The 20377-nt window shown below is 45.6% G+C and overlaps 8 protein-coding genes across 8 annotated transcripts; 3 read left to right on the top strand and 5 right to left on the bottom strand.

Annotated features, from left to right (window-relative positions):
- Positions 1 to 1522: 1522 nt before the first annotated feature.
- Positions 1523 to 3504, bottom strand: CCR75_003436 (uncharacterized protein; the record flags this gene model as incomplete). Its single annotated transcript, XM_067961531.1, has 6 exons — positions 1523 to 2237; positions 2334 to 2503; positions 2579 to 2743; positions 2804 to 3272; positions 3341 to 3447; positions 3495 to 3504. The coding sequence occupies 6 exons, from the start codon at positions 3502 to 3504 to the stop codon at positions 1875 to 1877; spliced, it is 1284 nt and encodes a 427-aa protein (XP_067821421.1). The 3' UTR covers positions 1523 to 1874.
- A 2-nt stretch (positions 3505 to 3506) lies between these two features.
- CCR75_003435 (uncharacterized protein) lies at positions 3507 to 3713 on the bottom strand (the record flags this gene model as incomplete). Its single annotated transcript, XM_067961530.1, has 1 exon — positions 3507 to 3713. The coding sequence occupies one exon, from the start codon at positions 3711 to 3713 to the stop codon at positions 3507 to 3509; it is 207 nt and encodes a 68-aa protein (XP_067821422.1).
- Positions 3714 to 4227: 514 nt separating this feature from the next.
- CCR75_003434 (uncharacterized protein) lies at positions 4228 to 6756 on the bottom strand. The gene is made up of 5 exons (XM_067961529.1): positions 5664 to 6756; positions 5391 to 5594; positions 5006 to 5314; positions 4862 to 4945; positions 4228 to 4801 (listed from the first exon to the last, which is right to left on the bottom strand). Exons 1-5 carry the CDS (start codon positions 6699 to 6701, stop codon positions 4562 to 4564), a joined length of 1875 nt encoding a protein of 624 aa, XP_067821423.1. The 5' UTR covers positions 6702 to 6756; the 3' UTR covers positions 4228 to 4561.
- A 531-nt stretch (positions 6757 to 7287) lies between these two features.
- On the bottom strand, positions 7288 to 8832 carry CCR75_003433 (uncharacterized protein; the record flags this gene model as incomplete). The annotated part of the gene is made up of 1 exon (XM_067961528.1): positions 7288 to 8832. The coding sequence occupies one exon, from the start codon at positions 8830 to 8832 to the stop codon at positions 7288 to 7290; it is 1545 nt and encodes a 514-aa protein (XP_067821417.1).
- Positions 8833 to 9487: 655 nt separating this feature from the next.
- On the top strand, positions 9488 to 11058 carry CCR75_003432 (uncharacterized protein; the record flags this gene model as incomplete). Its single annotated transcript, XM_067961527.1, is given in 6 exon segments — positions 9488 to 9954; positions 9970 to 10070; positions 10103 to 10264; positions 10284 to 10381; positions 10424 to 10652; positions 10717 to 11058. The coding sequence occupies 6 exon segments, from the start codon at positions 9488 to 9490 to the stop codon at positions 10854 to 10856; spliced, it is 1197 nt and encodes a 398-aa protein (XP_067821418.1). The 3' UTR covers positions 10857 to 11058.
- A 498-nt stretch (positions 11059 to 11556) lies between these two features.
- Positions 11557 to 13608, top strand: CCR75_003431 (uncharacterized protein; the record flags this gene model as incomplete). Its single annotated transcript, XM_067961526.1, has 1 exon — positions 11557 to 13608. One exon carries the CDS (start codon positions 11557 to 11559, stop codon positions 13606 to 13608), a length of 2052 nt encoding a protein of 683 aa, XP_067821419.1.
- A 182-nt stretch (positions 13609 to 13790) lies between these two features.
- Positions 13791 to 16282, top strand: CCR75_003430 (uncharacterized protein; the record flags this gene model as incomplete). Its single annotated transcript, XM_067961525.1, has 11 exons — positions 13791 to 13892; positions 13955 to 14037; positions 14091 to 14199; positions 14263 to 14407; positions 14479 to 14633; positions 14698 to 14757; positions 14822 to 14867; positions 14929 to 15057; positions 15120 to 15389; positions 15460 to 15474; positions 15536 to 16282. The coding sequence occupies 9 exons, from the start codon at positions 13791 to 13793 to the stop codon at positions 15374 to 15376; spliced, it is 1086 nt and encodes a 361-aa protein (XP_067821420.1). The 3' UTR covers positions 15377 to 15389; positions 15460 to 15474; positions 15536 to 16282.
- Positions 16283 to 16301: 19 nt separating this feature from the next.
- Positions 16302 to 17959, bottom strand: CCR75_003429 (uncharacterized protein). Its single transcript, XM_067961524.1, has 5 exons — positions 17682 to 17959; positions 17524 to 17621; positions 17314 to 17458; positions 17069 to 17253; positions 16302 to 17012 (listed from the first exon to the last, which is right to left on the bottom strand). The coding sequence occupies exons 2-5, from the start codon at positions 17538 to 17540 to the stop codon at positions 16574 to 16576; spliced, it is 786 nt and encodes a 261-aa protein (XP_067821831.1). The 5' UTR covers positions 17541 to 17621; positions 17682 to 17959; the 3' UTR covers positions 16302 to 16573.
- Positions 17960 to 20377: the final 2418 nt, after the last annotated feature.

Genomic DNA, 20377 nt, shown 5'->3' with positions numbered 1-20377 from the left:
CCTGTCGATGGGACAGCATTCGTAAACGATGCTGTCTCCATGTTGTGAGCCATGAGAGATGTTTGGATGGGCAATAATGCCGCATCATCACTCCTCATGAGCTCGTTGTCCGCATCACTACTATGAGGTGACGGCAACGGTGTCGACTCATTGTAGTCGACAATGAGCGACGGATCAACATCCTCACTGTTAAAGTGGGATGGATCCTTTAGCCCTGTTAACGCGACAGCCGCAGTGGCTGTCTGCGTTCCGACTAAGGCATTTGACGCGGCCGGCGAATTAACGCGGCGCGTGCGCTTAGTGCGAGGTTGTGTGGGCGTCTTCGCAGACGACCCACCAACGTGGCCCCTTTTAGGTGGCATCTTGGGCGCCGTGTATAGAAACACGTGCGCGAGAGTGATCGAGTGAACTAGCGGCGCGTAAAGCTGCTCGCAGTTCCTCTCTCTACTCTGTCGAATTTAAAAATGTAAATTCGTTCTTAAAGAGGGGGATGGTGTAACGGGCTAGAGTTGCCCTAATGTTACACAGTCCCCATTAAGTACATTTGGTACTTAAGGGGATGGTCAATTACTAAATAATAGTAATTAGACCCAACACTCGGGTGTGGTGCACATTTGTGACCAACCCTTGTGGATGTGATGCACATGGGTGCATTCACATTAGGAGGGATGACGCCCAGCGTCATCCATGATGACGGCTAGCGTCATCAGTTACGCGAGGTATCTATAAAGATACGCTCGTAATACATATTAAATGATATCTATAGAGATAACATTTTAATTGGTAAAAATAGGTATTTGTATATAATTCTATTAAATATAAATCAGTCTGAAAATTACTACCTACTTGGGAAGTGCGCACGAGGAGACGGATTACCGCTCCCGTGACGTCACTTCACCAGAGTTCTTAGTGTGTTGGGTGAGGTCGCTTGCGCGCCCACCACAACTACCTCACTGCACGCAAGAGAAGCAGGTGCAAACCGCTTCCTCGCTGTGCTAGGGTGTGTGCTAAGTAGAGCGTGGCCGCATTACGACGTGCCCGCCTACACTCGGTACTTCGTGTCCCTTTCGGTATTGTCTCCTCGCGAGCCTCTTTCGCTGGTCGAATCGACGATTCGGTGTGCCCTGTCCGTACGTCCTCGTGACGCACCAGGGAGCCGACTTTGGCGGCCCTCAGTACCGAGAGGGAGGTCTCCCCCCCGCACGCGAATGCTTCCGTAAGACAGCGTGCGATTTTAATTCAGTCCACCGTGTTCGGCGGCCCTCAGTACCGAGAGGGAGGTCTCCCCCCGCACGCGAATGCTTCCGTAAAACAGCGTGCGATTTTAATTCAGTCCACCGTGTTCGGCGGGGCAGCAAACGCCTGTCTGCACCCAGGTATCTGTTTCAGCGCCACAAGGTGACGGCTTAACCGGCCAGTTGATCTATGAAAAAAATGTGAAGCATGAAAGCAACATTTGAACGTATCGTGGCTTTTTATACACATGTGTCGAATTTGAACCAACGCCTTATAAATCTTCCAGTAAAAGAAGAACTTCTATAAATACTTTATCTTAAATAGACTTTATCACGTCCAGGATACTGGATAAAAAGCAGTCTTTGTTTGCCAGGTGTTTTTTTAACAGCTATTTATGAGTAGCTGATTCATGGTAGTTCTTCATGTTGAACGCTGACAACCTCGAATGAAAATATAAAATTTACAGAATTAAAATTCTTATGAATGACTTCCCTCGATAAAACTTTCTTCACGCTGGCTTGGCCAGCCTGGTGGTTTCAATAATTGATGTCGGCTGCCTTTCGTGCTTCGACTGCTTGCGTACGAGATTCTATGAGTGTATTCTCGTACTGCTGATACTACCTCCAATATCGTGGTAGTCAGGCTGCGTATACGAAGAGGCTGTTGCGAATGGAAACAGCGACTTCCTTTAACGACGGGTGCCAGCTTGCCTGCAAAATCTTCTTTGAAAAATCCAAAGCGTCCGGGTCACCTGAAGTGGGCATTGCGGCAATTTGCTGCGCAATGCCTCGCTGTGGCATGGAATGGCGGCGACTAACTCTCGCTGTGCGAGGCGTAATAGAAACACTAGCGCGCCCATAGCGGTCGTAAATATGGAACTCGCTGTTGTAGGATCCCGTTAGGAAATGATTGCCATCGCCACTGACTGCGCACTCAAACTTGTCAAAGATACAATCACTCTCGTACAGGTCTCCTAGTCGCGGGCGAAGATGGTCGTGAATCTGTTAACCAGCGATAGACCGCATCAGCAGTATAAGTAAATTAAAATATATTTGACAGAGACGCATGAAAAGCATTACAACGTCAGCATCACTTACGTTAATCGTTTGAACAGGGCGCGAATTCATATTAATATCCCACACTTTGAGCGTAAGAAAGTCGCGTGCAATAATGTAACGACCGTCCGGAGAAAACTTGATATCCGAAATGGATGCAATAATCTCAGAAAAAAAACTTCGAGCCTCGGGATTTTCTTGCTCTTCAAAGACTGCCACCGCCACAATTCATGTGAACAATTGTTTAGAGGACGATTCCACTTGGACAAAATCATAATTCAACGTACCTTGTGAGTATGCATCGCACAGGGCTGATTGCCGCAAGTCGCCAACTTTGATGGCACCACGACTGGTACTATACATAATCGTATTACAGTGTGTCGGGTGGAAGTCTGCAGCTGTGATTACTTCGGTGAGCTCTTCCATATTTGCCGGCTTAATGTCCACGATATCTAAACATAACCAAGTGCAGCTTAGAAATTATTAGAATTCGGAATCGCAGCGAGACTTACTAAAGCTTTGATTAGAAGCGCCAAGACTCCACAAATTCACACGAAGATCGTCTGCCGAGATAAATGTTTCTCCGTCGCTATTAATTGCGATTGAGTTTATATGGTACGTGTGGGCATTTGCATAGACGCGCTTAGCTGTGGATGTCGTAACATGCCCGCGAATATGCATCTCTGGGAGCTGAATTAGCTCTGGAGTTATGTGCGCTCGCGGTACACGGGCAAGACCTTTTTCATTGTACGTCGTTATTTCACAAATGCTGCGCTCGTAAATCTTCCATAACTTGATTGTCTTGTCGTTTGTGGACAAAAGGCACTGGGATCCGTTAACCGGACGACACCATTTGATCTGATTAATTTTTTCTTCGATTTCAAGACTCTTTAAGTAGTCGAATTCGGCGTTGTGGCTCTGGAACTCAGTATATAGCTGGTACTGCGGATCGCTATTTGTTCTGTTGTACAGGGCTTGATTCTGACATACAAAAAAATCACATAATTTTAAAAATTTCCGTAAAATGTCGAATAGTGTCCTAAACGAACCGATGCCGGACTTCCGTGTCGGCAGTATATGCAAATGCGTCCACCTTTATTTCCAGTGGCTAAAAATTCTCCCGACCGATCGTACTCGATCGCGGAAACTACCTCGGCTGCGAAGGTTGAAATTAAAACAAAATGTCAGTAACAAAGTAAACACCCATCGCCATAGTCACTCGTCCGTTATGGACCTGCCTTCCACGAAACTGCGCGAGCTCTCTCCTGCCGAAAAAACCTGTCCCCACTCAATGTCGACTTCTTCGATGGGTTCCGCCATTTCGACTTCCAGTCCACCAGCATTGCTGTGCTTATGTCTAGTCATCGTAACCACTCGAGACTCTTCCCGGCCTATATCGCCTTGTAAATTCGTTTGCGTCATTTAGCAATTCAGAGCTGTAACAACTCCTTCGTTGTCGCTTTGACGTTGAAAGACGCAAGAAATAATAGTTGCAGATTGTATGCCAGCCAAAGGCCACAACAAATAGCAAAGTGACCTCGCGCAATTGCTTAATGGGAGGTCGGCCTTCTGGCCTATTCTCACCGTAAGGATCTCGGAAAGATGTTGGCTAACTTTTCAGGGGTTGCGAATCCTAACCAGGAGAGACGCGACTCTTATGTTAGTCGCTGAGAGCAGGTTATTTATTGCACTGAGAGTGAACTGGCACACGCTCTAAAGGTATGCACGTTGGACAGTTATCTTAGCCAAGACAGCTGGCGTTGTCGATTTGCGCCGCTCGCGAGAAAAATAGGATCTTGCTGTTCTCTTTCGTTCCACGGATTGTTTCGGCTATCAGAGTATTTTTGCCAATCAGCAGAAAAATGGTCGAAACTTCAAATGAAGTAGAAACGGGTCGATTTCCATTTCGATGATTACAAAAACTGCCTTGCTGAAGTATTTGTGAAGGTATATATTACTTTAAATCATAAAAGATTATACAGTAGTTTGTTCTTCCTCTTTTAGGTCTCTGAACAAGAACCAAGCTTCGAACGTTAAAGTCGCGTAAGGTGTCTACTGAGAATTACATGAAAGCTCTTGGCTTCACACTAATGCAATTTCTAGCACATATTGAGTTTTTGACAGCACTAGCGCGTTCTGCAGTTCCCTCGACTCAGCGTTTGACTAGTTTTGTATAAGCCAGATTGCGACTTTTACAGACGAAGGCGTGTGCAGACCATCATGAGAAGTGTATCAGCGTTTCAAATGCTAAAAATACATTGCCATTGTTTCTATGACCAAGATTCTACAACATAGCGCTTGTTTCGAATCAGTGTCTTCATCACAATCTCAGCGGCAGACAGCGAAAGTTGCCCCACTAAGCGAAGAATATCGCGGATTACTTCGTAGACGTCTGTAGGCATGCGTTTGGCGGAACCTGCAATGTAAACGCATCCCTTGCCCTTCATTATAAATTCAAAAATCGTCTCTTTGTTCTCTGCTAGAAGCGTCTGGACATATATTTTGTGATTCTTAGGCAGCGAAGCATAAAGTCAGATTTAGCTACGTAACGAATCTTAGCTTAAGTGTACCTGGTCGCGCGAGAACGCAGTGTGGAGCTCCGTAATATCACCGGAAGCTACAAATTCAGATAGCTCGTCATTATATAAAAAGTCCTACAGACCCAATGTGGCTGTAAGAAAATTGAAGATTTGATAGGCAAACACAGATGTTACCTTGCTTTTATGGCGACAGCCAAAGTAAAGATACAACACTTTAGAGTTTACCTTCACTTTATCGGCTTGTTTTCGCAAAAAATGACGCTCTTGCACCATAGCACGCATACTGGCGAGTCCAGTGCCAGGGCCAATGAGTAACATATCGCGTTCTAAGTCAGGCGGCGCGAATAGACCTTTCTTGATCCACATTGGAATGCACTTTTTCTCTTTGCATGGGTCTATTGACAAGAAAAAGCTTGAGCATATGCCGTTGCGCCGTCGCTTGTAGGGTGTCAAGAAATTCACAATCGCCACAGTTAAGTGCACCTAGAGAGTAAATTAAACAAATCAATAGAAAAGGTTAATCATTTGATTTCAGTGCACAATCGCCAAATGTAATTACGGTTTCAGGGTGCAGTAATCCCGATGATGAAATAGAGTATGACCGGGGTTGTTGACGAGGAATCAGCTGCAAGAGAATTATCAACGGTATGTTGACACTAGGGAAATCTGCAAGAACCTCTGCATACGTCTTCTTCTCACGAACACAGTAGTCGTAGAATAAGTCGACGCCTTCAGCTGACGCCAATTCCTCAAGCTTATCTTTCTGCATGGGTACAAACACGTTTGTTCATAAATCTGGTATGGTTGGTGCGTTCAGCACTGATTTTCGTACCTCTTCTGCATTAGATGCAAACAGTGATATTTGCTCAAAAAAGCTTCGACGAGGTGATTGAAGAACAGCTAAGTACTTGGTAAAGATATCACGTAGAGACACTGGACTCGGAAAATCAAATTGTTTCGAGCCATTTGCAGCATTAATTGTTATGACTGCATCGCCATTCAGCTTCAGTCGTGTCAGCATATCGTCCACACCCAGTACATTATCAGGGTACACGACTGCAACGTCTCCGGCTCGGTAAAATGGCTTACTTGCTTTAACAATACTGGAACCAGAACAAATATTTAACACTAAGTGCCTTACATCCTGTTCCCAGCTCTCGGCGGTAATTCGCCGATTAATCTCGACAGAGGCCAGTATAAGGCCCTGATCAGTCCCCACTGCAGTCCGAGGAGGCGCATAAAATCGCGAACTGTCACTTTTTGGCGTCATTTGCTTTGCCTCATGCACTTCTGGGGCCCCAGCATCATGCATAATGACAGAGTAGCGATGCTCTATTGGTTTGGGGGTGTCATCAATTGTTGTACCCTCACACAGGGGATGTAATTTCAAAATTTCCGTCCACAACTTCTCCAGCCACGAATTTAAGGCACCAAAATACCCATTCACATGTTGGTCATCTCCTAGCCCCCGGTCGATAAGCTCTGAAGCCCCGAGCTGAAGTAGACGGGCCTGTAGACGCCTGGCAACAGCATTGTACTTGGCGTAACTGGAATCACCCAGGCCAAAAATGGCAACGCGCACACCTTTTAACCACTGTGGTCCAAGCGACTTGCGCAGTAGACTATGCCAGCTATTGCGCATGTTTTGGGGTGCCTCTCCGTCACCAGTCGTGGATACCACGAATACGACAGTATTGCACTCTGGGAGCAGCTGCACCACGGGAAAATCGTCCATGGCTAAGGCTTGCGTATCAACCAGCTGCCGATTGCAGGCACGCTGATGCACGAATTCGGCCACGTCTTGTGCTGTTCCCGTCTCACTTCCATAGAGCACTAGCAGTCTTGGTATCGCTTGTGATGGAGGTACCATTACAATTTCGAAACTATATTTTAGAGGAGGCTTTTTGCGATTTATCTCGAGCGCACAAAATCGGCACGACTGATTACCATGATTTTATAGTCTACTAAAGACTGAAAGCAACATTTGTGCACAATCTCAGGTGCGCAACGAATACACCATCGTATGCTATTTCGCCATTGGCTAGGGGTCGCTTAGTAAACGGCATCCTTGTGTATCACCATTGCATTAATTTACTTGACTTTTTAGCAACTAAGAAGATTTAGCTTAAAGGATCTAGACTAACGACTTATGATAGATAAAAAGTAAAACTGTCTTAATATATTAAGTTGTCACGTAACGATATGACTTTATTATAGTAAAAACAAACTATGTATGGCGCCTCCTTTGACGTTAGTATCTCGATAGTTCATTAAATGACCGAAAGATGTATGTGAGGTCTCAATAGAGTTGGGTGCGTTTGAAAAATTACCAGTAGTTGTTTGCGAACAATGAGGCTGATATTACTACGATGAGGAAAGACACATAGTGCAACAAAACAGACTATGCAACATTAAAATGTCAGCGACAACAGTGGCAAAGTAATAGAACCGACCATTTAATCGAATTTGTGGGTATCACCTAAGTCCAGTCCACCCACACAAACCATCTTTGTCTCTTGATACTCGTCCAGGCCCATGAAAGAGCCCTCGCGTCCCAGTCCAGATTGCTTCACACCACCGAACGGTGCTTGCACATTCGAGATTAAGCCTGTGTTTACCCCAATCATTCCACATTCAAGGGCAGCAGCAAGACGCCACATGCGGGATAAATCTTGCGAGAAAAAGTAGCCAGCAAGTCCAGACTCGGTGTCGTTAGCCATTCTAATCACATCATCTTCAGTAGAAAATTTAATAAGCGGGACGATGGGTCCAAAAGCTTCCTCGCTCCAGATTTGCATCGTGGCATTGACGTCAGTCAGCACAGTAGCCTCGTAATAATTACGCCCAATGTCGCTGCTCTGGCCGCCAACTAAAGCCACTGCTCCTTTCGCGACGGCATCATTTACAAGACCCGACGTCTTAGCAAAAGCAATCGGACTAATCAATGGACCAAGCCTCACACCATCCTCGTGGGGAAGACCCATCTTAAGCTTCTTGACCCGCTCAACGAGTTTGGCTGCAAATGCATCATATATGCTGGCGTGAATAAACATGCGATTGCTGCACACGCACGTTTGCCCGGTGTTGCGAAATTTCGAAGCTATCAAACCATCTAGAGCTTTGTCGAGATCAGCGTCTTCAAAAACAATAAATGGTGCGTTACCGCCGAGCTCGAGCGACAAACGCTTCATCGTCGCTGCCGACTGCTCCATCAAAAGCTTGCCAACATGAGTGGATCCCGTGAATGAAATCTTGCGCACTTCATGGCTGCTCGTTAGCGCGCCACCAACCTCAGATGCCATGTCATTACACGATGGCAGCACGTTAAGAACACCGGCTGGAAAACCCACGTCCTCGGCCAATTTAGCGAGCGCTAAGGCCGACAGTGGTGTCTCGGCCGCTGGCTTAACCACAGCCGTGCAGCCAGAAGCTAGGCATGGGCCAAGTTTCCGGGTAATCATGGCTATGGGGAAATTCCAGGGCGTGATGATACCGCAAACGCCCACTGGCTCCTTAATTGCCATGATTTTATGGTCCGGGGCCGACGTGGAAGGCAGGAAGCCGTTTGAGTGCATAATTTCGTGCGCAAAAAAGTCGATAAACCCAGCAGCGTAGGCCACCTCACCTTTGGCCTCGGGCAGTGGCTTGCCACTCTCGACGGAGGCAATGACTGCTAGATCCTCCGTGTGGGCCACTATGGCCGCATACCACTTTTTAAGCAACGTGGAACGGGCAGCAGCTGTAGTTCTACGCCATTTCTTTTGGGCTGTCAACGCCGCCGAAATGGCTTCATTAGTCTCGGCTCGGCCCATATTGGCGACATGCGCAATCTCCTTGTCCGTGGAGGGGTCGGTGACAATAAAGTGCTGGTTAGAGTGACTTTCCACCCAGTTACCGTTGATAAAGCCCGTCGACTGGATAAGACTTTTGTTGCGCACCTTAGCGTGATAACATCGACGCAAGGTCGAATGGGCCATGAAACAGCGAATCTTGGGCGACATTTAGGACGACTTCAAACTAAAACTGAAAATAGATATTTCCTTGTCGCTTGATTTGGGCTGTAAGCAAAAAGCACGTTAAAGACTTTGAATGTTTGACGCATGCTTTGTTTACAAGCTCCTATAAAAGCTGCGCGTTTTTTTCTTAAAATTGGTACAAAAGAAAATTTTCACTGCAGTGTTCCTTGCAGAAACTATATTTTCAACTCGCCTCATTTTTTGCTGTCATAAATTGAGGCATATGTGTTAAAGATCCAATTTTGACAATACATTTAAAACCGAATCTGTACAAAGAGAGGTAGATTCGTCTGCGTTTCAGCAGCAATTTGTCAGGCTAGAACAACCGCCAAGTATAACGCCAAACCTAATGCTAAAAAAAAGACTTGTAAAGCTGAGCGGCGTAAAGGAATATTTTTCAGTAATTATGCCTCATCTCGGAATCTTATAAGGAAAAAAAGACGCAGGAAATGTATTTGAAGAATATCCAGTTATGCGTAGGAATACATATTCAAGGTACATTTGCTTCTTTAAAATATATTTGTATTGACTGCGAGAAGTGATTGTGTCAAGCATTGTAGCGATGCAATTCTGGTGGAGACAATTTTTGGTTTTATTTTTGCACTATTGACAATGATGAGTACTTTCAAATTTCACCGACATGGGCGACTTGATTTATCTAGAGCACGAGCAGCATATACGAATGTTCGTGAAGCTTGCAAATCTTACGCAAACATCGCAGCTGCACGATTGGAACCTCGAGTCGCTGCAAAGAGCTCTAGAATGGGCTTCTGCTGCTGAAGCCGTAACGTGCTGCGATAAAACGCAGCAGAAAATTGAAACGAGCCTGCGTCGGTGGTTTCCAGTCGCCACAATACCCACGCTTCCTGTACAAGGCATTCTAACGGTGGACACCTTGAGCGATGCAAGAATTCATTTACTGCGATCCATTTTGCAGAGTCCATACTTAGCATCGCATCCGACGCGATCGGAATTGCTAATTGCAGTCCTTCAAAAGCTTCAAAGCCTTCGTGAAGCTACTCCTTCTCCTGCGACCGATGACGTTGAAAATGATCAATCAAACAGGTTGCACAGTCGCGCAATTGCTAACCAAACTGATCTTATTTTGTGTATGCTTTGAAGTGCACTCCTGACAGAAGCATTTTTGAGGGCTGAACAGACCGTAGCTTTCTTAGCAATTATACAGAGAATGAGTGACAAGTGCAATCACATCCGTGTACAAGGTAGTAGATTAATTTGCATTTAATTTATGCAGCGTTAACTGCTGACATGTTGCGCGCGTTTAGTGCTTTCTGGGTGGGTCTTGATTCTTCCAAGCAGGAGTTACACGCTCTTGCCTCGCACGCTTCAACTGAAGGCTATGGCAAAGACACTACAGCGAAATGCCGTAGATGCGCGTGCTGCGGTAAAGCAAGAGGTATATAGCTGCTTCATAGAAGACCTGCGAAGTTGTTTCGAAGCACCAGAGAGTAAAGATGTTCGGGCAAGCTTAAGCTTATTTCTGAATTCACCACAATTCAATTCATTATTAAGCGTTATTTGAGCTGATACCATGTATTGATGACGCGGCCTTTAGGAAGTCGTGCTGCTGATGTTGGTTACGTGTGAATGGCCCAAAGAGGAGCCTTTGCAGCTTAAGGGCATGGTAAAAGATCTTTTGAGGATAGTGAGCGAGTGGATTGCTACAAAGCCGATTCGATTCTGGACATTCCAGCCTTGGCTGGCTGCCATGTTGTCAAGCAAAGCCAAGGCACTTGCACAAGCCTACGTCGATGTGCTTTTCACGACGGGACTTTCTCAGCCATGTACGACTGCACGTATCTGCGAGACACAAGTACATGCAAATTTTTATTTTTCCGTTCTGCAAAGTTGAACCTGAATTTGTAGAGCGTATCGCGACCCTCATCTTGCAGCCAGGTGTCGAAGATGTTTTAAAGCCGGCCCTCTTGAAGCTTGATCCCTACTTGCAGCAAGTCTACTTCAATATCAACCCTTTCATCGCCCGTTGACAACGATCAAACAGATCTAATTCATCTGGGTGCCCTATCAGAGCTGTCTAGCTCAAGATTGCAACCTTAGATCCTCTTTTACTTGAGCAAGAAGACTGGCATATTTGCGATGAAGTTTACAGCTAGGGCTGCTGTAAAAATGAGGACCTTTTATCAAGAACATGAATAATTGTCAGTGAAAATAGACAGACGGCACCTAAAATTTCTCAATCTTTTCCTTTATCGGATAGGTCAATTGCTGAACAATATATATAATATGTTTGCTCGAAGACTCGTGCAGCTCCATTTGATTATTAATATTTTGTAATGGAACGGCACGCCCGAAAAAGCATGTTTGTGAATCTATTGTTACCCTTCGTTTTGTGTTAGTTATTTTTAGATCCAGCTTTCAACATGTTACGAAAAGAACCAGGTTGGTTCGGCACATCCCTGAGGTGATCCCTCCGATGTTGTTGGATCGGCGAGTACTGTAATAATATTGTGCATAAGCGATATAATTGTAGGAATTTACGTAGAAATCGGGGCGGAAACCTATTTATGTCATACAACGACATAAAGGTTGCAAGTGTGATAAACTTACACGAATCAATGAATATGTAGAGACTGATTCGCAATACGATTTTTACTGGCTTCAGTGTGGATTTTCATTCCACGACTTGTAAGCCAGGTTCTTCACTAGAAATACAACTCTTGTTAGGCAATGGACAATGAGCGTTCGACGGAGGCGTCGATGGTGTACCAAGGTATTGGTATGCTTCTGTTGTGCACTGTTTTCTTCGTCGTGTGGCTTATGGCGTGTCGACGGAACCGCCACCTGTTGGACATGGAGGTCCCGCTACTTTCGGGCGAGTCGGTCGATCATCGCATCGATGCAGCTACGCGAGAAGCGGAGGCCGGCTACAGTGCCTGTTCCAGCTGTGAGTTTGAAAACTTTAAACGCTTTGAGCACTGCGTCCTATGTGGTGACAAGTTGCCGTCGCTGTCCATTAATACAGTGGACGACGATAGTGACGACGAAGAGCGGCAGCCCCAGCGGCATCATAAACTCCAGCGAGTAGAGAGCAATTCAAGCAGAGGAAGTTCCGCATATATGGTGAATGCACCCCGGCCATCGCATATTCTATCGCCAAGACCAAGAAAAATGTCTTCGTTGAGTCGCCAGCAACGACGCGCCAGAAACCGTCGCGAGTGGAGCAGGAAGCTAGACGTGGAAGGAAATTTATTCTGGTACCGCAGTGGTGGCAATAACGTTCCAGTCAGTAGCGAAGTAGACTCAACCATGCCTGGGTATACGGTGCGCTTGATTGTCTCCGTTGAGGATGAGGTGGGAGAGGATAGTGAATCGGTTGATGAATGCCAAGGACAGAATGAGAGTCAAGAGGAGGCAAGTGCGACAGTTGAGCCAGTGCTTGCCGTGACGCAGGCACTAGATAGTAACGAAGACGTTTCCGGTAAATCGAAACTACCGACGGATGTTAGGTTGGAGTTGGTGGAAGCATCCAAGTCTGACCCCGCAGAATTCCCAACAGGCATGTCGACACTTGCCTACGTTGGACCAGAGCGACGTAAGGAGACAGTTTTCATGGCAACTAATGATTTTCCTTCCAAGTATGCGCATTTTGTCGTGATCACTGCGTCGCTTATCGTACCCGCAGAGGTAGAGTTCCTGAAGCTGTCAGTGCACCGTGACTATATGTTAGAAGAGTCTATGGACCACATGTACTGTATTCAGCCAAAGAATTTACGATCATTTATGCGTATTAACTTTTTAGACGAAAGCGGCGTGGATGCTGGAGGAGTGCATCGGGAATGGTTTATGCTGGTTAACGAATTGCTAGCGTCGCCGACATTACGTCTCTTCACGTGCACGAACAAGGCGGATCAGTGTTTTCATTTTAATCCACAGTCTCGAATTGAGGTAGGTGATGACCACCTCAGCTACTATTTCGCCACTGGACGTTTGATTGGCCGAGCATTGCTTGAAGGTGGCGTCTGGGGTTTCCATCTTGCGCTGCCGTTGCTTAAAGTAATCTTGGGTGTCCCTGTCACCTTTGCCGACATGGAGTTTATTGACCCCGAGAGTTACCGTAATTTACGTTGGCTAATGGATAACGACGGAGTGGATGATCTCGAACTTGATTTTAGCTTGAATGAGCAGATTAATGAGTCTGAAAAAGTCGTAGTGGACTTAATTCCGAACGGACGGAACATTGCCGTCACTAACTTAAACAAGCGCGAGTACTTGGACCGTCGCTTCCGACACTTGCTCTTCGAGAGTGTTGCCGATCAAATGTACGCGTTCCTGAAAGGTCTCTACGAGGTCATTCCTCGCGAGATGCTGATGATATTTGACCCAGAAGAATTCGATTATCTGCTCTGTGGGTCTCCTGAAATTGACGTCTCGGACTGGAAGGCACACACCGTCATGTCTCCGAATTTGGTGGGTGCAGATCTTACTCGATGGTTTTGGGAAATCGTGCATCAGATGCCGAACGAAAACCGTCGGCGTCTTTTGCTATTTGCAACGGGATCAGCTTGTGTACCACTGTCGGGTTTCCGTGGTCTTACTAGTTATGATGGCCGTCTTTGCCCGTTTAATCTGAAGGGAGTATCGTACAAGACGACGCAATACATTTCAAGCCACGCGTGTTTTAATCGATTGGATTTACCAATGTATAAAAGCAAAAAAGAGTTGAAGAATATGTTGTACGCTACGCTGGACGCCGATCTCACTGGATTTACGACTGCATAAGTCGTCTAAGTGTTCACGTATTCGTACTATTTTAATAACCACAATTGTTGCAATAAAAGTTTTGAAATTTTTGATTGTTTTTATAAAATTGTCGATCAAGTATTTATCGTGTTGATTCTTTTGAAATTTAGTTAGGAAAAGATTGCCAAATAGCAGATATTAAATTGAGGCAATTCGAATAAATGAGCAGCGACAAGAGTGTGTTGGTGCTGGAGCTCGGGGCGCGATACATTCGATGCGGCATCTCTGGGGAGCGCTCTCCGCAATGTGTGGAGTATTGTCAGGTGCGTTTGTGGTCTTGCTGTCAAGTTTAGCTTTAATGTACCTAATACCGTTCGAGTTGAAGATGGGGGAAATGCTGCAGAAGCCACGCAGCGCGGCGGATTGGCACCAATATTTATATTCGCAGCTACACAGAATATGTTTTGGGTATGTTTAAATGCTATCGATACAGCTGCGACTTCACGGGTTCTGAATGGCAGGCTAATGCTGGTGAATCCTTCGCGTCGGCGGTTTGTAGTCTGCGAGGATCTGCTGCTACCGCGCGTGTTTCGAGAGACGCTGCTTTGTATCCTATTTGACTCATTTAAGGTTGAAGCAATGCAATCTATTAAGAGGCCTACGCTAAAGTCGAGGAATTATGTATGCTTTCAGGCTGCAGCGGTGACTCTGGTACCGTCAATGGTTGCAGTTTTGTATGCTACGGCCAATCACACCGCGTTGGTCATAGATTGTGGTTGGATGGAGACGAGATTACTTCCAGTTTACAAAGGAATTCCTTTGCCTTATCTTTACGAAAGTGGGTGTTAAACATATATTGTGCTGTGTTTGAGCCTTAAAATGGAATCACTTGGTGGTATTATGGTGTAGCTGTTCCTATTGGCAGTAGAAACTGCTGTAATGTCATTCAACAGGAGCTAAATGTTTTACACGATCAGCCAACGGGTAACTCAAAGAGGGTGATGCCTGTGACCGAAACTTTGGCAGAGGACATTCTTGAACGGGCGTGCTTTGCACAGCAAATAGTAATGCAAAGTGGCCAAAAATTCTGGTACTGAATGTAGCACTGAGGGACTTTGCACGATATAGGATCCATTAAATAATGTGGTTGGCGCTAATTTTCAGACGCAAGACAACGCCGTGCTACAGGTATTTTTAAAAACTTCTTTTGTGCGTTTCAATCCTAAAAACTTGAAGATGTTAATTGCGATAGGTTCCTGGCTCTCTTCGTACAGGGGCAGTAGAGCCGCTGCTTAATGGTACTCATATTGCTTTTGATGGCCAATGCGCTCACCTCAATTCTGTATATTTGCTTAATAGTCCGTGATGGTGTGGATGGTGCGTCTATCGTCGACGGCATTGTTCACGTCTTGAAGAAAGCTTCTGTCGACATCCGATCGGCCATGCTGGAAAATATGCTCCTGATCGGAGGAACTGCAATGATTCCTGGTACAGTAGTGCATAGAATATGTGGTTGACGAAGTATTCGTGCTGATACCGTTGTGCTCCAGGCCTGGCGCAACGCATAGTGGCTGAAGTACGCGAGGCATTGCGTCATGACAGCGATTTTGCTTCTTCTACATCGGCTGTCGACCGAGTAGAGCTTGTCCAGATTTGCTTTCCGCGAAACATGCTTGCGTGGGTCGGCGGATCAGTTTACGCAGCCACTGAAAACGCAAAAAAGTCGGCTATTACGGCGCTAGATTATAATAATTCCAATGGCATCACCATACCTGATTGGCTCACCGTTGCTGACGAGGAATATTGATATATGCGACCTGGTAAGAAATGCACAACAGTAACTTCGATTTATAAATATTTGAATCCTAACCGATTCGATGATGATTGAAGCTTTGTCAATGGCTTGTAAGGAAGATTTATTCTTATTACCTGTAGTCGAGTTAGCTGAAGTTCTGTTGCTACTTAGTAGTCCGCATTTCACGGAATTTTCTGTGTCATGTCATGGAGCTTTAATGCATTAAAAAGCATCCCCCCGTGATTGGTAGCCGAGCCATTGGAGGGGTTATGTGGTGGGGAAGAGCCCACTTCCGTACTCACATGTCTTTGGCGACCTTAGCGTCTAAAGTTGCAGGCGACTTGATATCTTCCTCGAGCATACAGACTCCATAGAATTAACATGAAAAACTGAATAACCAGCAAATAGGCAGGTTTGTCAGAAAAGCGCACATCAAGCAAAGGTTATTAACCGTCTGCTGCTTGCACCACGTTGTATGAAAAAGCGCGTTTGATTGAAAAGAAAATGATCGAGGGTTTGTTTTAAGGTCTTGCTTGCCACAATATCGACTTCGTCAAGCATTAGCATCCACTGCATTGTAACTTTGAATATGCTGTAAGTAGTTCACCACCCTGTCTGCTTTGAAAGCCCCCGCGCTCAATGCGCTCTCTTAAAAGCTCAGCACAAATGAAGTCGCTGACGTCGTAGCTTTAAAGGAACGACCGTCTTTTCATAAGAGTACTGCTATGATGTCACCTGCTTTTGCAAAGGAGGCACGACGACTGAAAGATCGGTAAGCGCCATTGTCAGCTAGCTTAAGGCGACTATGCCACTGGAGCACCAGTGTGCCGCAACGAGAGAGATCGTCATAATGACGATTTATACTAGACCGGTCAATCTAGGCCTGATTGCATTCTTAGGGTAGAGCCACAACTTCTGGAGTAGGGGCATCTGACTTGTCCGTGTCAATGTCTACAAGGGCCTTTGTTAAGCCTTTTAAAAGCGTTTGTCTTCATCCTTGGCACTTATTATCGATTCTACGTAATTCCTTTAATCTGCTTGGTATTGAAGGAACACCAAGTAACAGAGGCAATACAGGCCTTTCAAGTGTGAAACCAAAGACTTGTATCTAATTGTGGCCGCCTCAGAACGGACGCTAGAGTGCAAACGAAGATACTATTGATGTCGTAAATATCTACATGCTGCACTTTTGTAGACGTCACCTGTGAGTTACCATTTGTGGGGCTGGGCCCATGCTCCGGTAAGCTCGGAATCAGCAATGATGGATGCTGAAGCGGTGGCATGCTGTCTAGAAGCTTCAGTGCAGACCTTTTGAGACGATCTGGTATCATTAGGCCGAACGACTCCCGGCGGCGGACCCCACGCCGCACCGGAAGGGGGTGGTCGAGTTTGGCGACGAATGTGAGGGTTGTGAATGCGAGTGAGGTGGCCACGAAGAATAGCCGCTATCTTTGTCGCAGCCTGTGCTTCGGTAAGTGGTAGCGCTTCCGGATAGGCTGTGCCAATCTTCGTATCCTTCCCACAAGCGAATGCATAGCATTTAATGTTGACCAAGTAAGGCCCGAGGTGAACGTGATTGTTTTCCTCTCCATTAAGGAAACACATGGTGTACAGCGCCATTTCAAATTCTGGACTCACTCCGACCAAACTAAGAAAATTAACTTATAAGTATCTCACTTCATCTAGGAATGAATAAACACCCACCTTGTCGACACGAGCTTAATTTTGCCTTCCCAGTGAAACTGAAATGTGATGAGTTGCTCCTTGTTGTGAGACTCCATGAAATTGCGCCTACGTTGTTTAGGACGGATGTATCCTTGGTAGTCAATCAGACCTTTGCGCTCTTCGTTGTACACCTGAAGCCAATTATGACAGCCACAAATTTTGCCCTGCAATAAAAAAGGGCACAAAGAATTAGTTACAACAAGTCTATGCATGTCTCAACTCACATTTTTCTGTTCGCCAACGAAGATGTGCTCGAAACCCGATGAGTCATTGCGCGCGCCGCGGCGATACAGTCCGAACCAAATTAGCTCGAGTTTCTTTTTGAAGTCTTGCATCTCGCCTGTAACTTTTTTGTTTTTTAATAACCAACTACCATATGCACCACCTATCGTGATTATATGATCAATTATAAAGATAATAGAATCATTACGCACGCGTGCGCATAGCGCATGGGCGCCGTATCGATCACTGCGTTCAGGAAAGCATTGTTCTCCAATATTTCAAAGGGTGTCACCCGCTCGGATACTCCTGTCTGTACAGATTCGAAAAAAGGTTACTTAATAGGTTGAGTGTTTGTTGAACCCTCCGGCACCTCGCGTTCATAATTGTCCAATAGGTCAAACAGCAGCTTGTACGTGCGACGCTCAAATACGCTTGGATCAACAAACGCAAAGAGTTTTTCACTTGCCGCATCACCGCGGGCGTAGGCACTTTTTCCTTCTTGAAGATTTAGCTCATAGTGCACGTTGGGCTCTAACCGGTTTGTGTCCAACTCCCACAGCTTATTGCACGCGGCGGCTAGACTTTTCAACTCTGCAACTATATGAACATTATGCGATTATGTTCGGTTCATTGAGGGTGTCTGAAGCTCCACATTACATGTTGGGGTGCTGCCGGACATGATTGGCTCGGACACGAGTTGAGTATTTCACTTGATCTACGTGAGCTATTCTCACCTAATTTTACGAATTCGCTAAATAGTGGCAATTAAATTTCACGTTTTGGGATAATTTTTCTGCGACTGTCGCACAGATGAATTGCAACACAATTCAACATAATATATTTAGGAGGGACACACTGTAATGGATCGTTGTTGTAGGTACATTTACTTTATGGGTAAAATACCCTTTTATCTAATTTTAAAATAGTTAATTACTTAATTCCATTTAGTATTGGTAATTAATGTAGATATAAATCTGGCGGCCAAAATCTATTTTTAATTAGCTAGGTAAGGTTTTTAGATTTAAATAATTAAATAAAGTGCAGTTCCCTTTTGATCTTAAAGCGTTAAGTGCCTTCCTAAGGCTTGCGCATTGATCTGTAAGAGATAGAAGCCTTTCTAAGGTATATCCTCTTGTGCACTAGTTGCCATTTGGTTCTACGAACCCCTGAATCCCTTGAACTAGGATTCCTCAAGCTTTAATAGCTTGTACGACTCCCTGAGTTGCTAAACCCATTAGTTCAATAGAACTAAGTGACTCTCTGAGTCTGAAAGTCTTCCTCTGACTTTAGGAGCGAGGTAGCTCCGCTACACCTGGTAGCACTCGTAGTCAATCTACGCCTGAGTCTTAACAATACTAATTTCTCACGAAAATGGAAGAGGTTCCAAAATTGTCAGAAGCGCAACGCGCCACTAATGACAAGCTCAAAACCTTATTCGGGCTTAAGCACGTGGAATTTATTATCTCCCAGGGACCAGAGGTCCTGCATGCAAGGCTTGAAGCCTTCATGCGGTACGAAGCCTCCCTGATCGGTCATGTACAGGACCATTTGGCGGCATCTATGCCGTCCCGGTACATCTCTGTACCTGCCTCAGAGCCAAGGGCTCGCCCTCTAACTGTAAATGTGAAAACATTCGAGGGAAAAGAGGGAGAAAATCTCCCTTTTTTGATTAAGCAGATGGAAATGTCCATTGATTCCGCCTTGTTCTTAACAGAACGGCAAAAGGTGGCTAGGGCCATTTTCAAACTTGGAGGTAGAGCTCCAAGACGTTCATCAGATGGCCATCTGATGCACAAGTGGCAGGCATCTTTACGGATCGATGCTGCCAGCTGATCCTTGGCTCGTATTTTCTGAGCCAAGGTAAACCGAGGATGACATCAAATTTGTCATCCAAATCCATTACGATGAAATCATCATCATACTGTAAATCTCTTAACGTGTAGTGAAAATTCACTACGCATTTCACTACTGTTATCTATGCGCCTTTCGCTAGACGCACCGTCATCCTCGTTGGAGGGATGTCGCGCTCAGCATATTTGAGCCTACGACCCTCTAGTGACTGGCGACGAATAAAGTTATTCGACTCTCCGCAGTCCACTAGGGCTCTGAGTGACAAATCATTTGTCACTTTCAACTTCAAGGTGATGAGGGATACCTCATCACCAGGTGCAGAGACACATAATGATTGTGTGTCTGGAGCAACTTTTGTCAAGAGATTTGCAAATTCTCTTGAGGTTGCTGGATCAGTAGGGCGTTGCGCCCCTACTGACCCCGTCCATTTTTTGGCGGTCCGCCTCGCTGTTGCGATTTCGCAACAACGTCGGATCCGCGACCGTTGCCCTTTTTGGCATACGATCCAAAATTACGTTCAGTACCTTTTGGTGCTGGACGTGGGGCACTACACTCATGAGCGTAATGTCCCAATTTTTGGCAGCGATGGCATTTCTGCGATCGCTTATTATTCGAAAAGCGAGGTTTCTCGCTTTCGACATAGGAAAGGTCCATGGGTTCTGGACCTCCTAGTTCGTGTCGTCTAGGTGGACGATATGATGACGAACTTGCTTGAGCCTGTCTCAAGCTAAAGTCCTCCTGTTCCGCTACGGATATTGCTTCTTCAAGCGTATCCAGTTCCAAGCGGAACAGGTGGGTCTTTACGGGACCATCCGTAAGACCTTGCATGAACACCGTAATCAACGTGTGTTCATGGACTGGGTTATTGGTAATACAACTCGCTAAGAGTCGTATGTGCTGGGCATATGCGTGCACATCACGCTTGCCTTGCTTAAGTTTCAGAAGCTCTGAACGAGCTCTGAACTCAGCCCTTGGTGGCTCAAACGTCTGTTTGAGTCGGGTTTTAAAAACCTCTAGCGACCCAAAAACATATGGGTCGCGTAACTTAAGGCCCAATGCCCAAGTTTTGGCACGACCTGCCAGATTTGATTGAGCGAATGCGATTTGCATTTGCTCGTCGATAATGTGACGTGCCCTTATGGCATCGTCTAATTCGACAAACCATCTCAAAAGGGAGTCTTCTTCGACTCCCCTATATTTTGAGATGTCAATCTT

Source organism: Bremia lactucae (genome assembly GCF_004359215.1).
Source record: "Bremia lactucae strain SF5 chromosome Unknown BlacSF5_NotPlaced_19_SHOA01000004.1_2068294bp, whole genome shotgun sequence".
Classification (NCBI taxonomy): domain Eukaryota; phylum Oomycota; class Peronosporomycetes; order Peronosporales; family Peronosporaceae; genus Bremia; species Bremia lactucae.
Note: the sequence above shows the minus strand (reverse complement) of the source record. Positions and strands in the feature narration are given on the sequence as shown.